The 13,412-nt window shown below is 32.9% G+C and overlaps 1 protein-coding gene across 5 annotated transcripts in view; it reads left to right on the forward strand.

The window, feature by feature from the left end:
- The window catches only part of LOC127848935 (uncharacterized), an 81,705-nt gene that overhangs the window by 39,119 nt on the left and 29,174 nt on the right, over nt 1-13,412 (forward strand). For 3 of the 5 annotated variants that reach the window (XR_008034825.1, XR_008034824.1, XR_008034826.1), the window contains exons 14-18: nt 534-605; nt 908-988; nt 4,881-4,931; nt 5,688-5,747; nt 6,330-6,404. The exons of 1 other annotated variant lie outside the window; for it this stretch is intronic. Coding sequence is in view for 1 of the 4 variants with exons in the window: in XM_052381663.1 (XP_052237623.1) it covers nt 534-605; nt 908-988; nt 4,881-4,931; nt 5,688-5,747; nt 6,330-6,404; nt 7,527-7,568; nt 8,644-8,697; nt 9,027-9,193; nt 10,217-10,342; nt 11,036-11,134 (827 nt within the window). In the remaining 3 variants the exon portion in view is untranslated. Of the gene's footprint in view, nt 1-533; nt 606-907; nt 989-4,880; nt 4,932-5,687; nt 5,748-6,329; nt 6,405-7,526; nt 7,569-8,643; nt 8,698-9,026; nt 9,194-10,216; nt 10,343-11,035; nt 11,221-13,412 lie in introns of those variants that run through there. One more of the 5 variants, XM_052381663.1, reaches the window with a different exon arrangement.

Here is a 13,412-nt window from a genome sequence, read left to right on the forward strand (position 1 = left end):
ATAAGCATTATTTTACTATTTTGTAGTTGATTTCCGTGGAATTGACTAAGATTAACAAACGAATACGTGTATTATATGTAAACAAGTTAAAAAAAGTCTAGACGATTAGGAGTATTACACTTGTTTGTTAATTTATTGATAATAATTGGTAAATTATTGATAAATTGATAACTATTTATGACTCAAAATCGATAAAATAGCAAAACGTTTGTAAAATGCTTCACCAATAGGGCGAATCGACTTTTCGCAGTATTTTGAATTTGGTAAATTTATTAAATTTGGCGCATATTGGTATATTTTTTGGATTCACAATAATAATATGTCAGTATGATTTCTTATTTTAAATCAAATGGTCATGTGTGTATACATTTGTTTATTTATATATATATATATATATATATATATATATATATATATATATATATATATATATATATATATATATATATATATATATATATATATATTATATATATAACTCAAACTGCTATATATTTTAACATATTTCAAGTTTGCCTGTGTTTTATATGTAGAATGGAACCTTTTGAATGATCTAGAAATAAGGAGCCCGGATTGTCGCAAGAAAATAATTGCCGAACTTGCCCGTAAGTCTCTTCTAAAGTATTAATAGGATGACTATTTTATTTCTAAGTTGTCTTTTCAGTTTCGTGAACAGTCTTATTTTATTGTAGACATATTATTATCTATTGATGTAAAAATGCGATATAAATGATCTAAAGCGATTGAAGTCGTTGCAATGTTAAAAAACTGCATTTGCTTATTCACCCGGTTAAAGTGATCTACCAAATGGAAATTATGGTCTGTACACAACCAACTTGATATTCATCGTCGAGTTCACATTATTATTGCTAAAATATAATAATAAGTGTGTTGTTATGCGTTTCAGAACATTTCCACAAATATCCCTCCGTTGGTGCATGCCACTGTTTTCCTGTAAAGAATATATCCAACGATGAACCTGTCTTAAGTAAGAACCTCGTTTGTTTATTTTATTACTAACATCGTTTGGGTGGTGAAGTGTAAATATAGTCAAAGTCATTTTTGTCAAGTAATTGCAAATGCCCCAAGTGCTCTAAATAGCAAAGTGCATGTAGTATAAATATGGGTGGATCAAACAACTATCATAAATCAAACAGATCAAACATTCATCTACATTACAATTGAACAATGTTTATTAGATAATTTCAATCAAAGCTTGTATAAATAATTCCCCCAAACTCATAAGCTATTGTAGATTTAAAAACACATTTGAGTTCGAACTATATCTTGATTTTATAGCAAATAAGAAATACAAAACATCACTGACGCGATTTCGATTATCGTCACATAAATTAGAAATCAAAAGAGTTCGTTATAATAACATACTACTCGAAAACAGAAAAATTACAATGTAAGTTTTGCAGCGGACACGTTATAGAAAACAAGTTTGTCCGGATACCGCAAGCTGTACGTGTACAAACGAGAAAGCATTTCCGAAATTTTAACAAAAACAAACAATTCTTTAAATAAACAACAAGTAAATATTCACGCAGAAACTGTAGAAACAAAACATAAAGCACATCACGCTCGATGTACGACATGCCAAATGATTCTGGAAGGAGGGTAAACACTAAAAATAATGACGATTGTTAACAATCAAGTTACAATGTATACACATGTACATAAACATGTAAAAAAACATTCTAGAACTTTGCAAAAATTATACGGTCTGCAATATCGAAATATACATGTTCATTCACATTTACCTGTATTTCACCGCGAACCACCGAGGCCGCGGTGGTCCACCGCGATCATGGTGGTCCACCGTGAGATCGATATCCCGATAACGCCTGCGGTGTTCAGCCACTGTCGACGCGATATATCATGATGGAAACACCTTCCGATCGCGGTGATTTCCCACGCTCACGAAAAATTGTCCACGGTGGGAGTGAGGTGGATGGCAGAAATCGCGCTAGACGTAGTGTAGTAGTAGTAGTATTAGTAGTAGCAGTAGTAGTAGTAGCAGCAGTAGTAGTAGCATTAATAGTTTTAAAAGTAGTAGTAGTAGTAGTAGCAGTAGTAGTAGTAAGAGTAGTAGTAGAAGTAGAAGTAGAAGTAGTAGTAGTAGTAGTAGTAGTAGTAGTAGTAGTAGTAGTAGTAGTAGTAGTAGTAGTAGTAGTAGTAGTAGTAGTAGTAGTAGTAGTAGTAGTAGTAGTAGTAGTAGTAGTAGTAGTAGTAGTAGTAGTAGCAGAAATAGTAGTACTAGTAGTAATAGTAGTAGTAGTAGTAGAAGTAGTAGTAGTAGTAGTAGTAGTAGTAGTAGTAGTAGTAGTAGTAGTAGTAGTAGTAGTAGTAGTAGTAGTAGTAGTAGTAGTAGTAGTAGTAGTAGTAGTAGTAGTAGTAGTAGTAGTAGTAGTAGTAGAAGTAGTAGAAGTAGTAGTAGTAGTAGTAGTAGTAGTAGTAGTAGTAGTAGTAGTAGTACAAGCAAAGGTAGTAGTAGTAGTAGAAGTAGTAGTAGAAATAGTAGTAGTAGTAGTAGTAGAAGAAGAAGTAGTAGTAGTAGCAGTATCTGTAAATGTATGGTACTCGAAACTAGCTCACTTACGAGCAAAACCTATCGAGGGTGTGATGTGAGCATTTTGATGTTCCACTGTTAATAGCACGATTTACTAAGTGCACTTTTGAATTGATCACTTTTTGTACAAGTCACTACACTGTCTGGTAACAAGTTCCCATTCCGGATAGTACGTGAATTAAAATATTTTTGTCGGTGTTACTTGTTGCCAGTGTGATGGATTAAGAGTCAGAGTTTCGTCGTTTGCGTTTATTTACTTGACTAGAAGACTGTCAGCGGGGACGGCCACCAGGTCGTAGATGATCTCGTGAAAAAAAGACCACACGTTGGTCTCTACGACGGTCCTTCAATGGGTGCCATTTTAGTTCTTTGAGCATTTCTGATACACTGCTCTTGCTTTGGTAATTGCTACAGACAAAACGGGCGGCGCGTCGTTGTACTCCTTCCAGTGTATCGCTGTCTTTTTAAAGATATGGATCGCAAACACTGCTCACATAGTCTAAAATTGAACGCACTAGGGATATATATGCCTGCTCTTTAAAGTTGTTGTTGCTGTGTCTTACATTTCTCCTGATGAAACCAAGAATACTGATTGCTCTGTTAGAGACTTTATTAACATGTGTTGACCACTTTAAGTTTTCACTGATCTGAACTCCTAGATATGGATTATCTTCAACTGTTTTTAAGAAATGGTTGTTCAGAGAATAGTTAAACGTTGATGGTACACGTTGTCTATGCATTATCATGAGAAAACACTTTGTTTCGTTAAACCTCAGTATTATTATTAGTAGTAGTAGAAGTAGAAGTAGTAGTAGTAGTAGTAGTAGTACTAGTAGTAGTAGTAGTAGTAGTAGTTGTAGTAGTAGTAGTAGTAGTAGTAGAAGAAGTTGTAGAAGTAGTAGTAGTAGTAGTAGTAGTAGTAGTAGTAGTAGTAGTTGTAGTAGTAGTAGTAGTAGTAGTAGTAGTAGTAGGAGTAGTAGTAGTAGTAGTAGTAGTAACTCCTCACTACTCAATTAAGCAAACACCAATGATTATATTTGTTGTAACCTTATAGGACAATTTTAGTGCAAAGCCGGTTTAAACCGGGTTAAGTTAGCCGAAACATAACACTTGATCTCGATTTATTTAAGTAGGTTTAAATGTACAAAAATAAATTGATCTCAGGCTTAACGACACCAATAGATACAGCAAATTGTGAAACTCCATAAACTCTAGTAGGAGAGACCTTCGTGGTTATATGAACTAACTTTACAACACCAACACCAACTTTAAGCAAAACACGATCGAAATTGTGATTGCTGCAAATATTTAAGTTTAGTTCGATGGGTTGGCTATTCGTCTCCCCAATCTTCCCGGACTACTTTTAAACTAAACACTAGTCTCAATAGACCTCCATTTCAAAAAAAATAGTGTCCCAAATTAATACCTCTATGAATTGCATTTGCTTTAAGATATTAAAGCGGGATATTTATTAATTAATATAAATTGTGTAAAAAACGTATTTTACATATATTTTAATATATATTAAAATAAAAGTTAAGAAAAACGTGTGTCGAAAAATCTGAAATAAGCCCGATATTTAATTCTGATATCAAAAATGTCTGTACAGCTAAATTCACCAGCATGTAAATCATGCATTTACGATGTTAATCTAAATTTAGATTAACGGTTCATTTTAAATTCCTGCAACGATATCTATTCATACGGCACACGAACACTAACTGAAAAGACGAATGCTTCGGTTCATGTAGGATAATATGTACGAAATATCTTCTTCACAATCGGCTCTGGCGCTAATTTGTACTTGCTGCATTTTATGCAATTCGTCTTCAATGTATAATGTATAATTTTTCTTGCCTATTTTGTAATATTGTTACCTATTTTATCCATATATTACAATTTAAAACATATACAAACTCGTATAATCTCGCTGTAACCTTTGTGACCAGGTATGGAAAAGTCTATATATAGAAAGATGTTTGAGTTATTCACTGATTGAAAACAATTATTTAAGAATCCGTGTTCGTAGTTTATAGAGCATTTAGTATCAAAATACATGATTTATATTATGATAAGAAACCGATTAATCTGTTATAGTCGATATGCAATAAGCGTTCAGTACAAATACAATTTTGAAATAAAAAATAAATTTAAAATAATAATATATGCGATAATATTAAGCTTCTTACGAAAAACAGTTCTATGGTGCGTGTGAACGCAGAAAGAGACGTACTTTAACACAGCCAAATTAAAATAAACTAACACTATTTTACAAATTATATGTGTCGATTATCTGTACTTTCAGATGACGACAAAAGGGATCAATGTTCCAATGTGCAATATAGCAGCTATAGCCGTAAGATTATTACCATGGCTTTAACGAACTAGACCATGTGCTTAATAGTCATCAAACGTATTGAATATATTTGAGCCGCGCTCTGTGAAAAGCGGGTTTAATAAATGAGCGTATTGTCGTTCCAGATTAACCTTTGTAGTCCGCACAGGCTAATCAGGGACGACACTTTCCGGTTTTATGATATTTTTTGTTCCAAGAAAGTCTCTTCTTAGTAAAAATCAAGTTTTAACGGGAATTGTCGTCCCTTATTAGCCTGAGCGGACTGCACAGCTAAACTGGGATGACACTTTACGCGCAAGAAATAAATCCCCTTTTCATAGAGCTAGGCTTATTTACAGTGAATGTATAAATCATAATATATGAACATATTTAATTTTAAACATACATGTCAAATGCTGTTTTGATTGTTATAACATGTGATGGGCAAACACAAACTTGCATAGTGTAATGAATTATAAATTGTGGATTGTTAACTGTAACATTTCTAAAGTCCTAAACATACGTTCGAATTATCAAATGCTGTGTGAGAGGGCAAAGTCATAAGTGATTAACAAAATAACTATTACAAAAGGTATAGTTAAATGCCAACACTATTATTTTTTTGTCCACGTTAAACCAATAGTGATATCAAAAGAAGTCGATGTACCATTTGTTTCTACAAAACTAAATAAACAACACAGGTGATGGTACGTACAAAATGACTTTGTTCAAATAGAGAAAAACGTTAAAATTGCATCTCCATGTTTAATAAAACAGACCTGCGCCAAGAGCTATTTCAAGGAGCGAGTGTTGCTGGCTGCGCTTCACATGCCCAGCGTAAGTATCGTTTTTTTAACGTGAATAACATGAAAATGTATAAAGTAGTGCGTTGAACGTAATGCACGTGACTAATTGCTTACCCACTGTCATGTGAACAGCAGGTACACCCGAAAGAGTCCTTGATGTGTGATTAGCAAGTAACATCTGATTGTTTGATACCATCGTATGTCTAAACTCGTTATTATCTTCAAATATATATACACAATTTACTCAACTTAAGTTTGACCGAGAGTTTGTTCGACCTTGCTGTCCAGAATGGAAATAAATTACTCACTTACATAGAAACTTTATTTTTATGAGCATTATCTTTTTGTGGGAATAAATGGATGTTGTCTTGCAAGCAAATATTGAGGATTTCCAGTGTTGCATATGTCAGTGTTTGCTTATTAAATGGAATGTGTGCAGTTGCAACATAACTTGTATGCATGGGTGCTGTTGCTACAAAATTTGCATGTTTAAGTTTAGTTTGATATTGATTCTGAGTCGTTTGATGCTATCCGGAATCTCTTTTTTTTTCAAACGTTAGTAAAGGTGAGCAAAGTGTTATTGTTTACTTATTTTTAATTCCTAATGTTACAGTATGGCAACAGTTGCAGGACATTCAGCAATCCCATGGTTATGACTGTACAATGGACATGATTCTAAGAACAGCAAGTAAGTAGTGTGGTCACTATTAAAGGTAATGTTTCAAAGTTGTTATTTCGATAAATTTAAATATGGTTACTTTTGAGACACATTTTATATTGTTATGAGTAATAAATCACACGATGATATACAAAACTGTTTTGCTCATTGTTAGAAAATTGCCCCTTGCAATAAATACAGGGCCAAATGTTATAATTAGGTTTCTCTTCTCTTTTCGCAACTCACATTTTTTGTATAAAACCAGCATTACCAATGACATGTCTTTGTATAATTATGTATGAACAAAACATTGAATATGCTCATGATATGTTCTTTAATTTAGCTCTTACATGTAGGAGCGAAATATCAATTTATTTCAGGCGATATATTTATTTGCCTTATCAGCACATCACGATACATGCAACCTGAAATAAATCAGATAAAACTGATTATAAGCTTGGGTCAACTCTTTGTATCACTCAATGCAAAGAATTTGGGAATTAATCCGGTCGAATGACGCATCAAAGCTAACATTTAGCGCAAAATTAATTACTGACATAAGAGTGTGAATGAAAATAAACTTACAAAACTAAACTATGTTTTTAGTTTTAAGAAATTCGACGAAAATTAAATTATATCAATTTCTATATCTCTTCAGACACAATAGATAAATATAACTCTCTGTCACGAAAGAATGAAGTAAAAACAAATATCAACTAAAGTCCTTCTTAGTTACCCCTAAATCATCGTAACGCATGTCAGGTTGAAAACAGTAATCCAGACTGTAATGGGAATATAAGTCAATGTATGTTTTTGAGTAGCACTGAGTCGGTAGAGGAAATAAATTGACACGTGTTAAGTTCTATGTTAGTACAAATAACGTAATATGAAACACGACGGTTTATGATAGAGATTGAGGAAGTAAAAGAATTAAGTCTAGTTATCGTAACTTCATGTTATAGCTGTTTATTTTTACGTTTAATGCACTACATACCATAAGGTGGCAACCGTTTTATTAAACCGGTACCTGGTGAACGTAAAAACGGGTTGTAATTTATCGATACTAGTATTAGTGCTAGTATTATACTTCGTGCAACGTACATTCTGATGTATTGAATCATCTAATAACAACTTTTTTGCGCTGTTAACCAGATAAATATCCCAGCGTCGATCTAGACCCATGCAGATGCACAGGTTTGTGTTTTTAAGACCTATCAAGTTTATTGTATTAGTCGTTTTTATATTTAAACGTTTAATTGTTAAATGTATTACACTACACTACACAGGAGCATATACAGTTTGCTATTTTGTTTTGAAATTCTAAGTTGTTAGTTTAAACATATTTTTATCAAACAATGCACTTTTGTTTACATATAATTTCAACAATGTTTATAATACGTACATGTTCGAATAGGATAAGAACGAAAGACAAGGTCTTATAGAATTCTTCTCCCTCGAGTTGTTATTCCATAGTATCTTATTATTTTTGAGTTCTTCTTCCTCGAGTTGTTATTCCATAGTATCTTTTTTTATATATATTTATATATTTGTGTAATACGCTATGTAGTTCTATTATCTTTAGTCCGTACATTGCGTCCATTAAACATTTAATTACATGTATGCTTTTTCAGCGTCTAAGATAGTTACGCATATTGTTATGAATTAAGTTATTAAAGCGAGAAAATACTAGTATTGTGTCACCAGTTTATCTTCAGAATCCTGAACAATCACATGAGTATTAGATGAGTATTAGATATGAATGTTGAATAACAATAAACTAACTGTATTTACATGATTTATAACCAAAATATTTGTTTCGTACATCAATTAAGTTCAAAGCGACTTCATTTAGGCCCATACTGACACATTTGCTCGTATTTGATGTAGAACATACAAGTGTGTATATGGTTTTCATAAACAAATGAGAGCATATTAGTGTGGATTTACCAACAATATACCTTCCCATTGTATATGGATGAACTATTGACTGAACAAAAGAACATTATTTGCAATTTTAGAATACCTTTGATTTTATGTTTCTAATCTTTCTGAAATTCCATTCTTGTTTCTTATTCATTTGAGCATGCACTTGTTCTAAAAAATATATGTTGTTTTTTTTCGGAATCGCAAGCACATATATTAGCACATATATTTTAGACTTATTTGCTGCAACTTTTAACACGTTAAACACTTTAAACAAAAAACTATGATTATAAACACATTTAGCACATAGAACATAACAGGGCTAATAAAGAATATTGTGTTGCAGGATCTTTACCACCAACCACCAGAGCAACTACTGCTGCTTCGCATTCACCTAACAGTATACACTGAGTTCATTTTAATTTGTTAATTATTTAAGCAAATATATTATTAACCAGTAAGCATGTAAAATACACACATTTTACGTAATCTGTACTAATTAGTTTTTGTCATTTTATTTGATTTTTAGAATATAGGCAGCAAACCGAACGGTTGAACAAAAACACTAAATAATACCAAATCAATTATGCTATAATTATGAATTTCAAACATGGAAAAAATGCACATAACCTATATTGCCTGACATAGTAACGATATAATATTCTAAAAAAGCGAAGTATTAAATTGATCAGTTCGGATTATTGCTGAGAATGTTTGTTTTTTTTACAGAGTTTCTGTGTCAGAAGATCGGTCTTGTTCTAGATATTACCGCGAACATTCACCTGCATGCAACTGGATCAACACCCTGCGAAAGCAAAATTTCTGGTACAAATGAAGACTTGGTCCTAACACTGTGCAATATGACGTCATTGGATACTTGGTCACGTGGTCAACATGTAATTATTGCAGGAAACCTATTTAATTGATAATTTCCTAAATGTATGTTGCTATCGTAGTTGGAGCATATACCAACGTATTTTTTTCCGTCCGTACGTCCGTTTTTATCAGAACCTTTGTAGTGTTCATGCTTTTTCTTTTTTAACTTCTACTTTCACAGTTGTAGTAGATGTCGTTTACTAGTTTTAACAGAAATATAATTTTTATTAAAACTTGTGTAGTGTTCATGCTTTTTAAGTTGTTGTTTTCGTTTTTTTCCAATGAAAAGTATATACTCTCCACACTTGGTTTTACTTGTTTAACTTCTACTTATACAGTTATAGTAGTTGTCGTTAACGAGTTTTAAGAGAACTATGACCCTTTGCTTTTTTACTAAAGCAATATATTAAGTCTAGAAAATGGGTGCTTTCAAAGCCTCTTTAACTGCAAGTACGCCGATGGCTTATATGATCCTTCTCCTGAATGCGAATAATTTTGTCTGAAAGCCACATGTTTACTGTGTATTTTTTAGGTTATCTGTATAATAGATGCCATTTTTATCCTCTTTAAAGTACATAGTGATTTTTCTTTGTCTGCGGCGCAAAATGTCGGATCACTCTTTGAGATTGTTTTACAGCAGAAAATGCATATTTAGTTTTAACAAGATGCAATCATGCTACAATAAGCAGCATCAACATCTTTGTCACCATCATCATAATCGTCGTAATAATCGTCGTAATAATAAGTAGATATATGCAAATATTTATAATTTAACAGTAAAATAAGTAATCAAAACATGAACCACATTTAATCAAATCCAAATTTCAAAAGAATTATGCTTTGATAATTAACTACATTAACAATCATTTCTGTGAAACTTAAGCTCCTTGAATTGACATTGTGAAAGATTAGTGTTTCTTAGGTGATTGATAAGTAACTGTTACAGTAATTCCAGTTGAATCGTTGAGTCCCACGGGACGTTACCAATCAATACAATGTCCCGTTTGGAAGTGTATTAACTCGCTTGCGTATTGTTTGCACAGGTGATTAGTAACTGTGACAGAATCCCCAGCTACTCCCCAATCGCCTCGTTCAGCCCCACAGGAAGGTACATGCCTCTAGATGCCCAGTCCGGGGTGTTCCTCGGCTGTATTTCAGAAGGATTCAAGGTAATACTGTAGTTTGCAGTTTTATATGTTTGTATATTAGAGTTAAGCTTTGATGTAGATGTGAAAATAATGGAGTACTACTGTTTTAGCTCTCTTTTGGAGCCCTTAAAATGCGCTCGTTTTGACGATACTAAAATGGCTAGTATTGTTTATAAATACTATTGTGACTGTTTTAACATTTAGTGTGCATGCTCGACCAACAGTTTTTTGTAATGTGAGGCAACGAAATTACTTTAAAAGGCCCGTTCCTGCTTTGCTTACCAAAACTTGTCATTTGATGGCGATCAATCACGCTAAATGTTTAATGTTTTCCAAACTGTATAAAAAGCTGTTCTTTAACTCATGATTAAAATTTAACATGGCTGTTTCACATTTTCGTGTGAGCTTTAAAACGGCCGATCAGGTTGCAATAAACAGGTTTGCAATCTTATTTTTTTTTTTAGTTTGCATAGCTTGTATAATGTGAATATACAGTTTTTATATCTAACACAAAGCATTATCGCACGCTTTAAACAATTCCGTTCACATGTCTGTATGTTTTTCAACTGAAAAATGGCAAACTGATCGTTTCAATTTTACCAAAAAAAGTATATCCTCTATCGATACATTGAAATAAGGATGGGGGTTAAAGGCAATAGTGTACGCTCGTTTCCGCTTAAAGCTTTATAAAACGCGCATTGCTTCGTTCTTCAGATGGCCATCCAACCATGCTATGGAGCACCCCAGATCATCCATGTTGAAACGACCGGTGTGTTCAACAACAATGCCACCATCTACTACACGGTGGTTTAGTGCCTGTCGTATGTTGTATCAATTCCATAACGAGTCTAATGTACCACTGTGACCGGAAGCGATGCAAATAAACTAAATTAAAGGCATATTTTATTGTAATTGCGTTATTCAGAAATTATTTAGCATTGCATGAAAAAGATAAAAGGAACGTTTTAAACCAGGTTTTCCCAAAATCTGAAATGACTGTTTATTAATTTTTGTCTTTGGTTGACTGTGGGCGATTAGGGCTTTCTTTGGAAGCAAAGCTCGTATTTTTATAAACAAATCATAAAATTATTTATCTTACACTTCCCTTATTATAACACCATGATTTCAATAATATATGAGTTTTCATAACTTATCGGCATGCAGAAGATTGTTCGAAAAATCGAGAATGCTTGCTGCGTTTGTAACAAACATTCATTTAAACAATATAAGCATTTTCAAATATGGGTCGATGTTTCGATTGACTCTAGGGTTATGATAACGATGTTTTAAAATCAGTGATTTAAAAAAAATGTATGATGAGAAAAGTCATTCGGTTAATACGATGGGTGCTTATTTTAAGATTGAAATGTTATGCAAGGGAAATTAAATGTTCGTATTTTTATGTCTTTTTTGCATCATAAGAGAAAATGTTATTTGTACACACAATGTCTCGTACGTCACGTAAGTAGACAACCGATTTGTGATCGGTTTTCCTTCCATTACTTTTGTATCCCGACGTCTACGATCTTGAAACAAAAAAAGAAGGAAGTGCACATACTGTTGAGCCGAAAGAGCATGTTTAAAAGCAATATACATATAAAGTGGCTAACCGGGTGAAAATATCCGTTACTCCTTCGCGAAAAGTTAATATTGGAGGCAAGCTCGCGTAAACGCATGTCCCTCAACCCCCCCTGCACATTAAAATAGAATTAAGACAAATAACAACATTGTATTTCGTCTGGCGTGGCTTGCGATTTTAGAGTTCAATTCGTCGGGAATATTCGTTACACACTTTAATAAATATATCAATTCAACTAATCAATTTAAATTTTAAATATTGTGTAGATTATATAGTTTGTAGAAGTATGACACGATCCAAAATTACAACATTTAATTTGTAGGCAATAATACAGTTGATATGGAAACAACAAACAACATCGTGACGAAAGATTGCACTGCTGCCAACTCACAATACTGTTAATCTTCTTCGTAGAATTTACAGACTTAAAGTTCATTTTCAACGTCTTTAATTAAATGTTGTTTATCATTTGCTTCCAGTCATTTAGAATTTATAACCAGAACAAGTGTGTACATTTGTGCCATCCCTATAAATATATGTTTAAGAAGTTAAACGAGCATTAACTGCAATAATTTACAGAGATGCGTTTTTTTTAAACGGTGTAACTCTAGCTATGTTTAAAAGGGCCTCTTCACGTTTAGTTAAATTGACAAAATTGAAAAATAAATGTTTCAGATTCGCAAATTTTCGGTTTAGTTATGATATATGTAAGGAAACCGTAAAACTTAACATTTACCATGCTTTTAAATAGCCATTACTGGTATATGCGTCTTTTGACGATTTAAAAACCTGAAAATTATAAAGCGTTGCAACGCGAAACGATTGAATAATTTGGCGAGTTCTGTTATTGTCGTTATATTTTGTGAAACTACGAGGATTGCATATAAAAAGTATAACATACATTGTACATTGCGTGAGGAAGGATGGTCGAGTGGTCTAAGCGGTAGACTTTTTAATCCAGGACTCCAGGGGTCAGTGGTTCGAGACCTGCTGAGGGTTACTTTTTTCTGTTTTAAATTTTATTCTTGTTCTTTAACTGGAGCTTTTCAGATCCAATGTTTACATTTATCAATATCAAGCATTACATGTCAAACTTCAAGACATGCCAAACTCTGTGAAAGGCCCCTTAAACGCTCAATGATCTATATGAACGCAATGCTCAATACATTAATTAGAGTCTCGCTTTTGACTTTGATATGAGGTTCAGGTTCATTCGACTGGTCATTACGAATCACGAGCATATAACAACTAAGTTACAACATGTTTTATTGCAATTATAGAGAAAATATGGTCTTATATATCAATGAAAGCTTCATAGTTTTTTTGCTTGTCTAATGTTTTTAATGTGCATCCGTATGTTAATCCGCATTGCAGGGTTCAACTGAAGGAGTTTTACTTAATATAAAATATATAATTGAGCTTTACGCAGTTGTTTAGACGAGTCAAAATGTAATATTCTGTATAAGAACTATGTAATGTCCTAAATACTAAAGTTATACAACAAAACGAACG

Source organism: Dreissena polymorpha, chromosome 10, assembly GCF_020536995.1.
Source record: "Dreissena polymorpha isolate Duluth1 chromosome 10, UMN_Dpol_1.0, whole genome shotgun sequence".
NCBI lineage: Eukaryota > Metazoa > Mollusca > Bivalvia > Myida > Dreissenidae > Dreissena > Dreissena polymorpha.